Source organism: Oncorhynchus masou, chromosome 29 (genome assembly GCF_036934945.1).
Source record: "Oncorhynchus masou masou isolate Uvic2021 chromosome 29, UVic_Omas_1.1, whole genome shotgun sequence".
Taxonomy (NCBI): domain Eukaryota; kingdom Metazoa; phylum Chordata; class Actinopteri; order Salmoniformes; family Salmonidae; genus Oncorhynchus; species Oncorhynchus masou.
Genome location: NC_088240.1, coordinates 49,718,596 through 49,737,001, shown reverse-complemented (window position 1 = coordinate 49,737,001; position 18,406 = coordinate 49,718,596). Strand labels below are relative to the sequence as shown.

General features: G+C 40.6%; 1 protein-coding gene across 1 annotated transcript; it reads left to right on the top strand.

Moving 5' to 3' along the window:
* The first annotated feature begins 10,531 nt into the window (after positions 1-10,531).
* On the top strand, positions 10,532-18,101 carry LOC135519941 (G-protein coupled receptor 183-like). The gene is made up of 2 exons (XM_064945186.1): positions 10,532-10,773; positions 14,651-18,101. The coding sequence occupies exon 2, from the start codon at positions 14,677-14,679 to the stop codon at positions 15,796-15,798; it is 1,122 nt and encodes a 373-aa protein (XP_064801258.1). The 5' UTR covers positions 10,532-10,773; positions 14,651-14,676; the 3' UTR covers positions 15,799-18,101.
* Positions 18,102-18,406: the final 305 nt, after the last annotated feature.

Below are 18,406 nucleotides of genomic sequence, written 5' to 3'. Positions count from 1 at the left end.
TAAATGACCAGCATGGTCAAATTATAATAATCATAGGCAGAACAGTTGAAACTGGAGCAGCAGCATGGCCAGGTGGACTGGGGACAGCAAAGAGTCATCATGTCAGGTAGTCCTGAGGCATGGTCCTAGGGCTCAGGTCCTCCGAGAGAGAGAAAGAAAGAGTGAAAGACAGAATTAGAGAGAGCATACTTATATTCACACAGGACACCAGATAGGACAGGAGAAGTACTCCAGATATAAAAAACTAACCCTAGCCCCCCGACACATAAACTACTGGAGTATAAATACTGGAGGCTGGGACAGGAGGGGTCAGGAGACACTGTGGCCCCATCCAATGACACCCGCGGACAGGGCCAAACAGGAAGGATATAACCCCACCCACTTTGCCAAAGCACAGCCCCCACACCACTAGAGGGATATTTTCAACCACCAACTTACCATCCTGAGACAAGGCCGAGTATAGCCCACAAAGATCTCCGGCACGGCACAACCCAAGGGGGGGGCGCCAACCCAGACAGGAAGATCACATCAGTGACGCAACCCACTCAAGGGACGCACCCCTCCTGGGGACGGTATGAAAGAGCCCTAGTAAGCCAGTGACTCAGCCCCTGTAATAGGGTTAGAGGCAGAGAATCCCAGTGGAAAGAGGGGAACCGGCCAGGCAGAGACAGCAAGGGCTGTTCGTTGCTCCAGAGCCTTTCCGTTCACCTTCACACTCCTTCACACTCCTGGGCCAGACTACACTCAATCATATGACCCACTGAAGAGATGAGTCTTCAGTAAAGACTTAAAGGTTGAGACCGAGTTTGCGTCTCTCACATGGGTAGGCAGACCATTTCATAAAAATGGAGATCTCTAGGAGAAAGCCCTGCCTCCAGCTGTTTGCTTAGAAATTCTAGGGATAATTAGGAGGCCTGCGTCTTGTGACCGTAGCATACGTGTAGGTATGTACGGCAGGAACAAATCAGAGAGATAGGTAGGAGCAAGCCCATGTAATGCTTTGTAGGTTAGCAGTAAAACCTTGAAATCAGCCCTTGCCTTGACAGGATGCCAGTGTAGGGAGGCTAGCACTGGAGTAATATGATAATTTTTTGGGGTTCTAGTCAGGATTCTAGCAGCCGTATTTAGCACTAACTGAAGTTTATTTAGTGCTTTATCCGGGTCGCCGGAAAGTAGAGCATTGCAGTAGTCTAACCTAGAAATGACAAACGCATGGATTGATTTTTCCGCATCATTTTTGGACAGAAAGTTTCTGATTTTTGCAATGTTACGTAGATGGAAAAAAGCTGTCCTTGAAACAGTCTTGATATGTTCTTCAAAAGAGAGATCAGGGTCCAGAGTAACGCCGAGGTCATTCACAGTTTTATTTGAGATTGATTGTCAGATTCAACAGAAGATCTCTCTGTTGCTTGGGACCTAGAACAAGCATCTCTGTTTTGTCCGAGTTTAAAAGTAGAAAGTTTGCAGCCATCCACTTCCTTATGTCTGACACTCATGCTTCTAGCGAGGGCAATTTTGGGGCTTCACCATGTTTCATTGAAATGTACAGTGTATATAGAGCTTTCGGAAAGTATTCACACCGCTTGACTTTTTCCACATTTTGCTACATTACAGCATTATTCTAAATTTGAAATAAATAATTTTTTCCCCCTCATCAATCTACACACAATACCCCATAATGACAAAGAAAAAATAGATTTTTGCATATTTATTAAAAACAGCTAAAACTTTTCGGACTATTTACTCAGTACTTTGTTGAATCTCCTTTGGCAGCGATTACCGCCTGAAGTCTTCTTGGGTTTGACACTACAAGCTTGGCACACCTGTATTTTGTCAGTTTCTCCCATTCTTCTCTGCAAATCCTTTCAATCTCGGTCAGGTTGGATGGGGAGAGTCGCTGCACAGTTATTTTCAGGTCTATCCAGAGATGTTTGATCTCTGGCTGGGCCACTAAAGGACATTCCTGCGTTGTCTTGGCTGTGCCCTTAGGGTTGTTGTCCTATTAGAAAGTGAACCATCACCCCAGTCTGAGGTCCTGAGCGCTCTGGAGAAGGTTTTCATTAAAGATCTCTCTGTACTTTGCTCCGTTCATCTTTCCCTTGATCCTGACCAGTCTCCCAGTCCCTGCTCCTGAAAAATATCCCCACAGCATGATGCTGCCACCACCATGCTTCACCATAGAGATTGTGTCAGGTTTCCTCCAGAAGTGAGGCTTGGCATTCAGGCAATTTAGTTCATTCTTGCTTCATCAGATCAGAGAATCTTGTTTCTCATGGTCTGAGAGTCCTTTAGGTGCCTTTTGGCAATCTCCAAACAGGTTGTCGTGTTCCTTTTACTGAGGAGTGGCTTTCTTCTGGCCACTCTACCATTAAGGCCTGATTGGTGGAGTGCTGCAGAGGTGCGTGTCCTTCTGGAAGGTTCTCCCATCTCCACAGAATAACTCTGGAGCTCTGTCAGAGTGACCACCGGGTTCTTGGTCATCTCTCTGACCATGGCCAATCTCCCCCGATTGCTCAGTTGGCCGGGCGGCCAGCTATAGGAAAAGTCTTGGTTGTTCCCAACGTCTTCCATTAAAGAATGATGGAGGCCACTGTGTTCTTGGGGACCTTCAATGCTGCAGAAATGTTTTGGTACCCCACCTCAGATCTGTGCCTTGACATAATCCTGTCTTAGAGCTCTATGGACAATTCCTTCGACCTCATGGCTTGGTTTTTGCTCTGACATGCACTTTCAACTGTGAAACCTGTTCCTTTCCAAATCATGTCCAATCAATTTATTTTACCACAGGTGGACTCCAATAAAATTGTAGAAACATCTCAATGATGAACAATGGAAATAGGATGCACCTGAGCTCAATTTTGGGTCTCATAGTGAAATGTCTGAATACTTAAGTAAATAATTTATCTCTGTTTTTATTTTTAATACGTTTGCAAAACTTTCATGGGGTACTTTTGTGTAGATTGATGCACAAGTCCTACCACCAAACATTATTACTATGCATTACAACTATTTGAAATTGCATAAAACAACATGGCAGCCTAAAGTGGTTGGTTTTCAAAATGGTACAGCTCTTTAACAGTTTAAGCTACTGTTACTACACCAACTGTAAAAAAGTCTTACAGATTTTCTGAATATTGCGTCGGGCCATACACAGCCTTTTATCTGTTTATTTGTTTATTTGGATCCCCATTAGCTTTTGCAGAAGCAGCAGCTACTCTTCCCAAGGTCCACAAAAAAACACAAAACATGACAAGTAAGAAAACACTGATACACTGATAAACTTCGACAGTCACACAAATATAAAATGCAACCAAATACAATGAATACAACAACAACAAAAATACACCAGCCGCAAGCTGCCAGTTGGGGAACACTGATACACTGTGAAGTTAGTTCAGACAGTATGACCGGGAGAGGTAGGTGAGGCTAAATGTAAAATTCAAGCCATTATTTGGCAGCAGAGGTAGGACAGCGAGCCTAACATGCTGACCACACCGCTCGCATTGCAAACTACATTTACACATACATGTTAGTCAATCATTGCACCCACAGTGCTTACGACGTCAACAAGCGTCTGCGTGGCCAGGTGCTAAAATAGAACACTTGATGCGCTGCAAGTGCCGCCTCTCCCATCTACATGGCTTTTAGGACCATACACCCACGTGGCATCTCCTCATTGGTTTTTAGGATATACCCATGTTGGTGATTGAAAGATGAACTGAGGTCCACACTCCAGTCCAGTTGGTAGCAGTAATGCACCTTAACTCTTGAAACTCCCCATCCCGGATCTGGGATCGTGACTAAAGCCTCAGGCTCATTAGCATAACGCAACGTTAACGATTTCTGAAAATCGCAAATAAAATGAAAATAATGCGCCTGCTCTCAAGCTTAGCCTTTTCTTAACAACACTGTCATCGCAGATTTTCAAAATATGCTTTTGAACCATAGCAATTCACTAATTTGTGTAAGAGTATGCTAAGCTAGCTTAGCATTTTGAGTAGCATTTAGCACGCAACATTTTCACAAAAACCAGATAACCAAATAAATAAAATCATTTACCTTTGAAGAGCTTCGGATGTTGTCAATGAGGAGACTCTCAGTTACATAGCAAATGTGCAGTTTTTCCTGAAAGCGTCTTTGTGTAGGAGAAATCGCTCCGTTTTGTACATCACATTTGGCTACCGAAACGAACCGAAAATTCAGTCACCTACAACGTCAAACTTTTTCCGAATTAACTCCATAATATCGACCGAAACATGGCAAACGTTGTTTGGAATCAATCCTCAAGGTGTTTTTTCACATATCTCTTCATTGATATATCGTTCGTGGAAGCCTGCTTTCTTCTCTGAATTCCATGGAAAAATACTTGCAGCTGACTTTTGCGCACCAATTTCGGCGCAGGACACCGGGCGGACACCTGGTAAATGTGGTCTCTTATGGTCAATCTTCCAATGATATGCCTAGAAATACGTCACAATGCTGCAGACACCTTGGGGGAACGACAGAAAGGGCAGACTCACTCCTCTCGCATTCACAGCCATATAAGGAGACAATGGAAAACGGAGCCTCAAAAATCCTGCTCATTTCCTGGATGCCGTCTCATCTTGGTTTTGCCTGTAGCTCACGTTCTAGGGCACGCACAGAGAATATCTTTGCAGTTATGGACACGTCAGAGTGTTTTCTTTCCAAAGCTACCAATTATATGCATAGTCGAGCATCTTTTTGTGACAAAATATTGCGCTTAAAACGGGCACGTCTTTTTATCCAAAAATGATATAGCGCCCCCAGAGTTTCAACAGGTTAACGTTGGTTGCCAACCACCATATAAAAGTCCAAAGAAGAAGAAGCCTGAAGGAGGAAAGATTACAAGAAACGATTTACTAGAAACAGTTTACCCTTTTATCTGTGGATTAGTTGTCGGAGAAGAGGACCTTGTGCATTTCAGTTAAAACAACAACCCAATGTTTATATCCCAGGACAAATTATACATGTTTAATGCTTTTCGACCTGTCCCTTAATATAGTTGGTTCAGAGTATGTTTTGATATTTGAGCCTGCGTGTCCTTATCACGTCTGGTGTGGTTGGATAAAATCAACATGCGAGGGATGGCGCATGCAAACATCTGGTCAGCATGTAAGGGCCGGCATTTATATGCCCTTCAAAGAAAGGTTGGTGGACCAAGATTCAAAAGTTGGATTAGGAGGGAAGACGTGGTGTTTGCTCGGTTGCGTCTATAACATTGTACATTGAACTAATCATTACATCTGGTTGGCAAGCATGTGAATGGTTTGTGTACGGAGTGCATTGTTGATGAAACAGTGAAGCATGTGTTGATGTATTGTTGTATGTAGCAGTATGTGGAAGACAGGGAACGATTGATGTGTAGTGTTATGGAATATGGACGCGGGTTGGATTGTTGGTTGGTTTGTTAGAAGTTAGTAGGGTTATTTTTGAATTGTCTTAGTAGTACACGATTAGATAGGAGGGTTTAGTGGTTCTTAATGTTTGTTTCTTTATCCATTTAGTATGGAAACTCTGATTGACTACACACTCCAGTACAGTAGGAGGCAGCATTCACCTCTGTCTGTTTGTTGCTGCCATAATACCATAGAAGAAGAAGACCAGAAGTGGTTTTGCCATAGAAATAAGAATAAATAGAACACGCTTGGAAGCTCTAACCATGGCAATTGACTGGCCAACTCATGAGTCATAGGTACACTCCCAATGGCTGCCTGGTATTTTGATGCAATGATTTCCATGGTGTTTTGGAATGTTCTATAAACTGATGCTGGATTGCCTTGGTAATGTGGAATGTTCACTCAAATGATGCTAACTGATGTGGTTCATGCAATGGAATGTGTAAGGAATAATCACCAAGGGGCTATGTGTTCTTTAAGCGATAATGCAAGAGAAGCCAGTGTTTGGAGGATATATTTCCATGGGTTTTGTTAGCCCTGAGACAAAGTCAAGGGCTGGCAAACCATGCCAATATATTCTCCAATCACTGGCTTCTCTTGCATTATCACGTGAAAGTGCCGAAATTGTCATGTTAAAGTGCCAAAAAGTATGGCCATGTCTCAAGTGTCTCAACGGAATCAACATGTAGTTGAAGAATCTGATGACGTACTGTATGGTGTAGAAATTGTGGTGGAAATCACTTTGCCGAATTCCTGGAGTGCCCTGCTAGAGTAAAGGAGTTTGAAGTTGCAAGGATCCGTGATGTGGAGCTGAGGAAGCAAAACAGTGGATGACCCTCAACAGGTTCAGAAAAGCACTCAGTAGTTCAGGGATACTGTTACATTGATTGAAACGAAAGTGGATTTTGTGGAGTTTATTGCGCAGGTGATTAATTGTCCTAACCAAATAAACAAAAAGTCTAAGAAATTGGACAGAGTTGTAAGGTGCGGCTGAAAGGTTTTTGGGTCTGCAGGAATTAGCCCTTTCCTGCAGTCAATGACCCTCTTTGGCCTCATGGGTTGGAATGATATTAATATTTTTCATAATTTCATTATTAATAAAGATAATTTTTCTTAAACTGAGAAAAGTCTGGTGTTTCTAAGTAAATCAGTTTTGTTATATTTCAGTATTCTGTGATGTACAGTACCAGTAAAAAGTTTGGGCACACCTACTCATTCAAGGGCTTTTCAATATATTTACCATTTTCAACATTGTAGAATAATAGTGAAGACATCAAAACTATGGAATTACGCATATTTATTTATTTACATTTTTATTTCACCTTTATTTAACCAGGTAGGCTAGTTGAGAACAAGTTCTCATTGACAACGGCAACCTGGCCAAGATAAAGCAAAGCAGTGCGACAAAAACAACAACACAGAGTTACACATAAACAAACGTACAGTCAATAACACAATAGAAAAATATATGCACTGTGTGTGCAAATGTACAAGAGTAGGGAGGTCGGCAATATATAAGCCATAGAGGCGAAATAATTACAGTTTAGCATTAATACAGGAGTGATAGATGTGCAGATGAGGATGTGCAAGTAGAGATACTGGGGTGCAAAAGAGCAAGAGGGTAAGCAATAATATGGGGATGAGGTAGTTGGGTGTGCTATTTACAGATTGGCTGTGTATAGGTATAGTGATCGGTAACCTTCTCTGACAGTTGATGCTTAACGTTAGCGAGGGAGCTATAAGACTCAAGCTTCAGTGATTTTTGCAATTCGTTCCAGTCATTTGGCAGCAGCGAACTGTAAGGAAAGGCGGCCAAAGGAAGTGTTGGGGGATAACCAGTGCAATATACCTGCTGGATCGCGTGCTACGGGTGGTTGCTGCTATGGTGACCAGTGAGCTGAGATAAGGCGGTGCTTTACCTAGCAAAGACTTATAGATGACCTGGAGCCAGTGGGTTTGGCGACGGATATGTAGTGATGGCCAGCCAACGAGAGCATACAGGTCACAGTGGTGGGTAGTATATAGGGCTTTGGTGACAAAATGAATGTCACTGTGAGTGACTACATCCAGTTTGCTGAGTAGGGTGTTGGGCTATTTTGTAAATGACATTGCCAAAGTCAAGAACGGTAGGATAGTCAGTTTTGTGAGGGTATGTTTGGCATGTAGGTATTTGTAGTTGTCCACATATTCTAGGTCAGAACCGTCCAGAGTAGTGATGTTAGTCAGGCAGGAGGGTATGTGCAGCAATCGGTTGAAGAGCATGCACATAGTTTTACTAGCCTTTAAAAGCAGTTGGAGGCCACGGAAGGAGTGTTGTATGGCGTTGAAGCTTGTTTGGAGGTTTGTTAGCACAGTGTCCAAAGAAGGGCCAGATGTATACAGAATGGTGTCATCTGCGTAGAGGTGGATTAGAGATCACCAACACCAAGAGCGACATCATTGATATATACAGAGAAAAGAGTTGGCCCGAGAATTGAACCCTTTGTCACCCCCATAGAGACTGCCAGAGGTCCAGACAACAGACCCTCCGATTTGACACACTGAACTCTATCTGAGAAGTAGATAGTGAACCAGGCAAGGCAGTCATTAGAGAAGCAAAGGCTGTTGAGTCTGCCGATAAGAATGTGGTGATTGACAGAGTCGAAAGTCTTGGCCAGGTCAATGAAGACGGCTGCACAGTACTGTCTTTTATCGATGGCAGTTATGATATTGTTTTGGACCTTGAGCATGGCTGAGGTGCACCAATGACCAGCTCGGAAACCAGATTGCATAGTGGAGAAGGTACAGTGGGATTCAAAATGGTCAGTGATCTGTTTGTTAACTTGGCTTTCGAGGCAGGGCAGGATTGATATAGGTTTATAACAGTTTGGGTCTAGAGTGTCACCCCCTTTGAAGAGGGCGATGACCGCGGCAGCTTTCCAATCTTTGGGGATTTCAGATGAAACGAAAGAGAGGTTGAATAGGCTAGCAATAGGAGTTGCAACAATTTCGGCGGACAATTTTAGAAAGAGATGGTCCAGATTGTCTAGCCTAGCTAATTTGTAGGGATCCAGATTTTGCAGCTCTTTCAGCACATCAGCTGTCTGGATTTGGGTGAAGGAGAAACTGGGGGATCTTGGGCAAGTTGTTGCAGGGGGTGCTGAGATGTTGGCCGGGGTAGGGATAGACAGGTGGAAAGCATGGCCAGCCGTAGAAAAATACTTATTGAAATGATCGATTATTGTAGATTTATTAGTTTCCTATCCTCAGTACAGTGGGCAGCTGGGAGGAGGTGCTCTTATTCTCCATGACCTTACAGTGTCCCCAAACTTTTTGGAATTAGTGCTACAGGAAGCAAATTTCTGTTTGAAAAAGCTAGCCTTAGCTTTCCTAACTGACTGAGTATATTGGTTCCTGACTTCCCTGAAAAGTTGCATATCACAGGGGCTATTGATACTAATGCAGAATGCCACAGGAATCATGTAGTAAACAAAAACGTGTTAAACACGTATATCCAAATATATTTTATTTTTGAGATTTTTAAAATTAGCCACCTCGATGACAGCTTTGCACACTCTTGGCATTCTTTCAACCAGCTTCATGAGATAGTCAACTAGAATGCATTTCAATTAACAGGTGTCCAAAATACATTTGTGGAATTTCTTTCCTTCTTAATGTGTTTGAGCCAATCAGTTGTGTTGTGACAAGTTAGGGGTGGTATACATAAGATAGCCCTATTTGGTAAAAGACCAAATCCATTTTATGGTAAGAACAGCAAATAAGCAAAGAGAAACAATAGTCCTTCGTTACTTTCAAGAACTTCTTCAATTGCAGTTGCAAAAACCATCAAGCAGTATGATGAATCTGGCTCTCATGAGGACGGCCACAGGAAAGGAAGACCCAGAGTTACCTCTGCTGAAGAGGATAAGTTCATTGGAGTTACCAGCCTCAGAATTTGCAGCCCAAATAAATGCTTCACAGAGTTCAACTAAAGACACATCTCAACATCAACTGTTCAAAGGAGCCTGCGTGAATAAGGCCTTCATGTTCAAATTGCTGCAAATAAACCACTACTAAAAGAAACCAATAATAAGAAGAGGCTAACATGAATGATTGAAGGAGGAAAGACTATTGGTTTAGCATTTGTTTGATTAAGTTTTTCTACCGACTCATTTAAAATTTGGGTATTTGAGAAATGCGGTGAGACCGTATGAACAAAAGTAATTTTATCTAAAACACTATTATTTCAATTAAGGCTTCTAGTTTTAAATCCCAAACCATGTCATTACAACTCTACTCATCACTGGGTTTCCCAAACTTGTTCTTCGAGACCCCAAGGGTTGCAAATTAAGGTTTTTGCCCAAGCACGACTCAGCTGATTCAAATGATCAACTAAGCATCAAGCTTTGAATCAGCTGTGTCGTGTTAGGGCAAAAACCAAAATGTGCATGGTTGCATGGCCGCAAATGCCCCATGTGTGTGCGTGAATGTGCGTGCGGGCTTACACAAATGTTTCTATGTGTGTAGGTAGATGTTCGTGAAAGAGAACTCATACCAGACCACAAAACTTTACTTTGAAAGAAAAAAGTAGGAACATATGAAAATGTCAATGATTAATGTCAAGATATAAGGCCATGAGTTTGAAACCACATCCTCTCATGGGTACACATACTGTACACATGGCATAGCACGTTGCCCAGATAACTTTTTCCTAACAGAGACTTTTACTTTTACTTTACTATGAACAAAATAAACACCTAATGATGTTAGGGGGGGTGGAGCTGATAGCAAAATGTATCAATTATTGTTTGGTTATCTATCAGTTGTACCTAAGTTGACATTCATTATTTATAAAATTATTATCAACAAATGAGCAATATGTTTATAATTATAAAAGAGATGGCTACCACAAGTAATAAGTTACAAAACTACATCTGAGATTTAGTTCCATGTTTATATTCTTTACAGTATTCAAAATAAAAACATTAAAAGTGTAGATATATGTGACAGCTTGGTTTTTGTGGGTATCAGCAGGTGCCAGTTTCACCTAACCAAAAAACAGAGACAGTAGGGGAGAGAGAGCATGAGCGAGTGAGAGAGAGACACAGAGAGAGGGATAAAGATAGAGCAGAGAGATCCACAAACTCAAGAGCATAAACAGTAACACAGGATATTTTGATGTCACTATGGTTACGAAAGCCAGCCCGCCACTCAATCTTAGTTCTCTATTTTTCACTATGTGTCACTCTGCTCTAAAAGCCTGGGGCAACGTGGTCTTTGCTGAACTCTGAGAGAACAATTATAATCTCATGCCAAGGAGGAACTATCCTGTTTAACTCTCATACTTTGGAAGAATACAGAAATACAGTTGATTTTGGTAAGTCCACGTTTGTGGTTTGGTTTAATCAATTGTTGATTTTTTTAAGCATTCTCATTTATTCAACTTGATATTGACTTCAACTTGACAGCTAGAAGTGTGAAAGTATTGGGAAGCGAAATTCAAAATCAAACAATTGCTGCAAAACAAAAGTTGCAGTATTGAGAACTGTAAACTATGGCGGACAATATGTTCTTCTCGTGTATAATGTACAATCAATGAATCATTAGGTTCACATTATCAAACAACTTATTATCATACCAAAATAACGCTGTTGATTGACTGTGACCTGGCTGTTAAACCAGGCCAATTTATAACTTAATAATATAGACTTAGAAATGTACAACACTATTCCAAAGTCAACAACAGCCAATCAGCAGGTGCCTAACTTATTATGAAGCTGTATGACGACATGATTCACAATATAGCTCAAATATCTAGAGGTTAAGATGCTTAAATTACTCATTCTAACGCCTGACTAATGCTGTGGCCACCGCACAATTATATATAGAACAATAAATTATAGGACCTCTACAGGGGCCACACTGTTTTTATCATGTTTTTACTCTAGACAAAAAGCTGTAGCATTTGTACAAAGGAAAAAATGAAAAAGTCTATTTAAAAAAAGACAAAAGACTTTTGACCTTGTGTGAAAGTTGTAACTGCAGTTCACAAAGAAATACCCAGAGCCCTTGGGTTTGGCTTTGTGTTAATGGGTCAGGAAACATATTTATTTTCCAGCCTGAGTCTGCTCTGTCAGATAGCAGTCTCATGTCTGGGCTGTGACCAGGGTCACGCATTTTGACTTTCCTAAAAAAGGATATGGTCTGGCTGGGTGCCTAGGGATGTAGACTTCCTAGTGTATGACTGACCTATAGGGATGTAGACTTCATAGTGTGCAAGTGTCTTTCAACACCAATATTTTTCTGTGACATGACCACCGCAGCTGTGTGCTGTGGAAAACCCCTTGTATTGTTTGTAGACTTCCATCATGTTGACTCTGGCTGTACCCAAGTCAACTGCATGTGCTTTGTATAGATATTAATGGTAGATGGGTGAAATAAATATGCTAGCCTGCAATGGGAGTGAATGCATGTGTCAAATTTCTTCAAAGTAAGGTGTTACAAAACAATCATTGAAATGGGTCATTTAGCATGTTAAAAATATTGAACACATGAAAATGGATGAATGCATTTAGCGAAACTGGTCCAAATGTGCCTCTACAATGGAGTCTTCCCACTGTACATATGTTACCGCTAGGTGGCAATAGATTTGATATTTTCATGTGATTACTTGTTATATTTCACATGTGACAATACTGATTCCTATGCCTTATGAGCAGACACAATGACCTGATATATTTTGGGAAATAAGAATAGGTCAATTGGTTTTAAGTGTTAAGCAGAATATCAAAATACCATTTTAATCCAAATTATAGTAACACTTCTTAAAAAATATCAGAAATATGCATTAATACATGATTTATAAACTGCCAAGAAATATATTTGTAAACATTTATAAATATGTATATACAATCCTTCCATTCTATGAGCAACATTTACAATAACGTATAAAGCATTACATAAACATTTATTAAAGTCACTTTGATGTAAAGTCCCCAGTACTGGTTCCGACCGACATGAATATAAATCTCTTATACATCGATCTATGGACATATAGATCAAAATGGCTTGCATCGAGCCGTAGCCTTGATTCTCACGGACATAGGAGTATGTCTCGTTTGCCTGTGTTAAGCAGGATGTGAAATCTGACACCACTTGAAGCTGGCATGTCCCTCCTACCATTTCATTCTCTCTTCTGGCTATCCATCATTTCCTAGCTGAACCCTACGTCACAGCCATAGGAGAGTTGCTGTAGCATATTCAGAGCTCGATTTATAGGCAGTAATTTAAAATCATTTGTCGATTTTAAACAAAAATCACTTTCTGTAGACGGACAACATTAATATTAGATGAAAGATGAGTTCCTAATGAGTTCAAGAAGCTAAGTTGGAGCTCTGTGAGACGTCCACAGCGATGTGGGCAGACATTTTAATTAAGAGAGACCTTTAGAAAATATGCACATTTTCTTTATCACTAAGTATAAAAATATGTATTTTACATTTATAAGGAAAGTGAAATCTTATAGTTAGTCGTTTTATAAATTAATTATTCCATATTTAGAAAAAATATAAGTAGTTTCAAGCCTTATTCATACATCATTTAAAATACTTCATATTTTCATTACATTTGTACTGTTTATTTGAGTTTGTGTCCTCAACAGTGAGATTTAAACCTTTCTCTGAGGATGCAGGATTACTAGTTATTGTTTATGGCCCTCTCATGATAAATAATTACTTTTGGGGATTACGTAGATTACATTTCTGATTACATTTAGTTACATTTAAGAGGTTTTTAAAGCTTTTTCAATAAAGTTACTATCAAGTGTTACCGATATGACTTATGTAGAAAGCAGCTATCTCCTTCAGACCTTTGAGGTCAGTATCCAAACACATTGAGAAAGAATTGTTTTACTTCCTTACTGAAAGCAGAATTTCCCATTATATATACCCATCTGATCCGTTCATGCAAAATCATACTTAGAGTAACAAGTTCCATAGCTGTGACTTCAAATAACGCTCTAAATAGGGAACAGGACACAATAAGTGCCAAGCAGTAGGATTTTCACATTACTACAAGCCAAATCCTTCTCACTAGCTAAGTTTCCAACCAATTGGCGACACATTTTTATGCAAATATTCAAAATCTATATTAAGAAAATATGCAAATGTTCCCACCAGTGGTGTTTCCCCAAACAGACTTGACATAGGTGCACACAAAATGTATGTTTTCATGTACCGAATAAAAAACAAACAGTTTTGTCACAAAAATTGTTGTAAAAAAGCAAATGTGCCTAATCTGGTCTTGGCATGTGCGCTCTAGACAACAGCTTGAAGATACAGTGTGGGTAAACTGTGTGGTTAGGCTTGTCTACATGATTATGGATAAGAGCCAGAATAATTTTATTTGTCAAACGGCAGTCAAGCATCGATCATCACTTCACCAGAATAATACCCTCTATTTATTGGATATATATTTAAGGAGCGTCAAAATCACTGTGCACCAATGGAGGCTGCTGAGGGGATGGCTCATAATAATGCCTGGAACGGCACGAATGGAATATCATGGCTTCCATGTGTTTGATGTTGTTGATACCTTTCCACCAATTCCGCTCCAGCCATTACAATTAAGGTGCCACCAAAGTCCTGTGCTATGCACTTTCACCACCCTGTGAAGTTCATCATAACTTATTTCATCTGTAGCCTAATTAACTGTGTGTTCCTCCGTATCATCGTGTGACTCCAAGTTAACAAGTTATGGTTATTATATCAATAATTGCATTCTTTCATAATTAATTTTAATGACAACAAAAAGATCCCACCATGTCAAACAAACAAATTATTTGTCTGCATTTATATAATTGTACCGAAACAAACTTCCTGTTTTCATCCCAGCTTTTGTGATTTTTACTCATGTAAAAACTGTGGATGGAAACATGCTTATTATAGACATGAATTTATACAGGATATAATTATGTGTACCTATACATCTATATCCATCAGAGTAGGATGGTGGGAGAAGCTATAGGAAGACGGGCTCATTGTAATGGCTGGAATTAAACAAATTGAACGGTATCAACCAAATCAATCATATGGAAATCACATGTTTAACTATGTTCCATTCATTTCGCTCCAGCCATTACAATGAGCCTGTCCTTCTATAGCTCCTCCCACAAGCCTCCTCTGATATTCATTCAGTCAATAGTCATGTGTAAATCTAAATGCAAACAATGTTTCTTCTTTTTTTTACGGCTATAGCTAGCTTCACAATAGCCACTAGCCCAATGATGGAGGTGATGAGGACCTCCAGCCATGCAAACCCAACCCCTACCCCCACCCTGAATGACTCAAACACCTGCACGACACTGTATGACCACCTGGAGTACGCCCGAGTCCTCATGCCCCTCTTCTACAGCATTGTCTTCTCCGTGGGGTTGCTGGGCAACGCCCTGGCGCTGCATGTCATCCGGCCCAACCTAAAGAAGATGAACTCCACCACGCTCTACTCCACCAACCTGGTCATCTCTGACATCCTGTTCACACTGTCACTACCGTTACGGATAATCTACTACGCCCTGGGCTTCCACTGGCCCCTGGGGGATTCCCTGTGTAAGATCACAGGGCTGATCTTCTACATCAACACGTATGCCGGGGTCAACTTTATGACCTGCCTCAGTGTGGACCGATTCATTGCTGTGGTCTTGCCGCTCCGGTTTGCACGCTTCCGGAAGGTCTCCAATGTCCGGTTCATCTGCATTGGGGTGTGGTTGCTGGTCTTAATGCAAACTTTGCCTCTCCTCTCCATGCCCATGACTAATGTGGAGTCTGATGGCTTCATCACTTGTATGGAGTATCCTAACTTTGACCAGGTGCCCAACATCGCCTACATGCTGATCGGCGCCGTGTTCCTAGGCTATGGAGTCCCCGTGGTGACTATCTTATTGTGCTACTCCATACTGTGCTGTAAACTCCGCCTCTCGGCAAAGACCAATCACTTAACGGACAAGTCGGGGCGCAGCCGCAAAGCCGTTGGGGTGATCTGCTGCGTCTCCCTGGTGTTCGTGGTGTGTTTCAGCCCCTACCACATCAACCTCCTCCAATACATGATCCGAAAGCTGATCTATGAAACGGACTGTGCTGAACTCACTGCCTTCCAGATCTCCTTACACTTCACTGTTTGTCTGATGAACCTTAACTCCTGCCTGGATCCATTTATCTACTTCTTTGCCTGTAAGGGTTACAAGAGGAAGGTGCTGAAGATCCTGAAGAGGCAGGTGAGCGTGTCCTTCTCCAGCGCAGTACGGACATCGCCCGAGGGTTCATCCAGAGATGTCGTAGATGGTAAGAAGATCCACCTCAACTGCACTAGATATGAACAGTGTGTCCAACAGAATGGCCAAAGGTGAGTGACAACCAACCAACAGACCGGTGAGTCAAAGACCAACCAACAGATCGGAGAGCCATCAACCAGAAAACAAGACCAGCCAACAGACCGGTGAGCCCACGACCAGCCAACAAACCTTTGAGCCAATGACCAGCTGACAGACTGGTTAGTCAATGACCAGGAAACAGACTGGTATACAAACAACCAACAAACTATTTGAATAACATACTATATGTTATGATATTGAAAAACACATGATATGTTATGATTTCTAGCTAGGTGTCTAATGTTAGCTAGGTGTCTAATGTTAGCTACTGTAGGCTAAGAGTTAAGGTTAGGGGTTAAGGTTAGGGTTACGTTTAGAAGTTAGGTTAAAGGGTTCAGGTTAGGGGAAGGGTTGGCTACCATGTTAAGTAGTTGCAAAGTAGCTAAAAAGTAGTAAGTAGTTGAAAGATGCTAATTAGCTAAAATGCTTATCCGTTGTCCATGATGAGATTTGAACTCGAAACCTTTTGATTGTTAGACATTTACGTCAGTAAACTAATTTACCGACATCCTTTAAATTCTTTGAATTCCATATAGTTCTGCTTTTTTGTGAGCTCAACGTGCTGTTTCTCTAGAGAGAAATTCAATCATTAATGAGAGAAACGTAGTCAATGGGCGCATTTGAGCGGATCACTTTTGTCAAGTCGATGACCATCGTTGCGCCTACGCGTCGACTGCATATACTTTACAAACTACCATGACTTCAGTCTGCAGCCATCACCTGCGTTGTGGGAGGATCTATTGTCATTGACTCAAACAAACGTTACCAAAGACATGATTGAAATAGGAACACATTTTGATATAATTCATATATACAGTTGAGTAATTCAAATGAATTTGATATTTGAGGCTGTTTCTCACTGATTGCAGTTTATAATTGTTGAAATAAACATGGCTCCAATCCCCAGAACACACACTCACAAAGAAAAACTTTTATTAAAAATGGCAGCACTGCCATGTTGATCTGAGCCTTGCTGTTGGAAAACCACATTAGTGTCTGACTATGGTTGTCACAGATGCACCTCCTCCGACCACTCCTCAACTTTCGTCAACAGTCAGTTGCTTTCGTTTTACCCCTTAAACACACCTAATAACTATGTGGGACGCCAGGCAAATATTCAACCTAGTTCAGCACAGAACTGTGGTAATTATCTACAATTACCATAATCCATTGCGCATGTTCTTCCCAGTCCTGGACAGAGGCGGATACACATAGACCAGAAGGATAGAGACAGTTCGTGAGGTAGCTCTACCCAATTGATAGTTGTAGTAGTTGGTAATAAGCAGTCTTGAAAGTATGCCTTATCTACTTTCAACAACTAATACAATTATTTTGTCAGCCACCTAGTTACTCACCTAGCTAAAAAGGTTGACTTGTTCAATGGGATGCACAGAGATAACTTTAGATGGATGTCTGGCTGACAGACTGGCTGGCTGCTACTGCCTGAGCAGAGATGAGATGATGAATTAAAAATAATACAGTCATCAAATTAAAATGAAGTAATATACACAACTGAAATATTTTATTAAAGTAAAGTTATGGTTAATAATGATGGCAGTAATGGGCTACCAAATTACCATCATGGTATTTAACTATATTTGTAACTATTTTTTCTGTGTTTTTACAACATTCAACCCACTGTCAGTGTCAGGAAAAAAAGGCAGGCGATGGCATCAAAAATATGTTAATGTCATTATTTAGAAATGCATTTAATGTTTAAAAAAGTGATTGGTTAAAAGAATTATCTCAAATAACACTTATCGCTCTGCACTACAATACAGTGACACATTTTTTTCCTCTTGCAAATACAGTGACAACTTGATCAAAAGCAGAAACACATGAGCATATAAGGATAATATTAGACAGCATGGACACTGGCATGTAAATATATCCCAAAATGGACAGCTGAATATTACTTCATAGTTTCAGAGACTCTGACTATAGAATAGAAAGCTTTGGAACATCACAATGCTGAGGAATGAAAAATAAGATGATGTTGATTATACTTTTTGTGTATACACTTCCTGCATTATTCTTCAATTTACCTTTTGATTATTGATAAATGTAAAATATGTCAACACCATGTACTAAATGTAACTATGTCCCTCAATTAATTTTATCAGAGTCAATGAGATCCATATTTTTTGTTACCAAGAGGATCACATTTTTTTATTCCTTTGTTCACAATAAGGGTTCCCCTCTGTTTTTGATTAATGTGATGACTGTGTGTTGATATCAAACCATTGAATTTTGAATAAAAAAGAAATGGAAATAAATAATATCTTGTCTGCTTTTGAGGTGTTCAAGATCATGTGGTATTCCTCAGAAAGATACAATGAATGTCCATCCATATCAGTAATGTTGATCAGACTCCACTGTAGCCCACACTGCTTGCCAGACACAACCACAGTAACTTATCTGAGCCTCAAGAGGGCAGTGTTACATAGAAAGAGAAAGATAATACAGTAGAACGTTTACAGTTGAAGTTGGAAGTTTACATACACCTTAGACTCAGTGTTTCACAATTCCTGAAATTTAATCAAAGTAAAAATTCCCTGTCTTAGGTTAGTTAGGATCACCACTT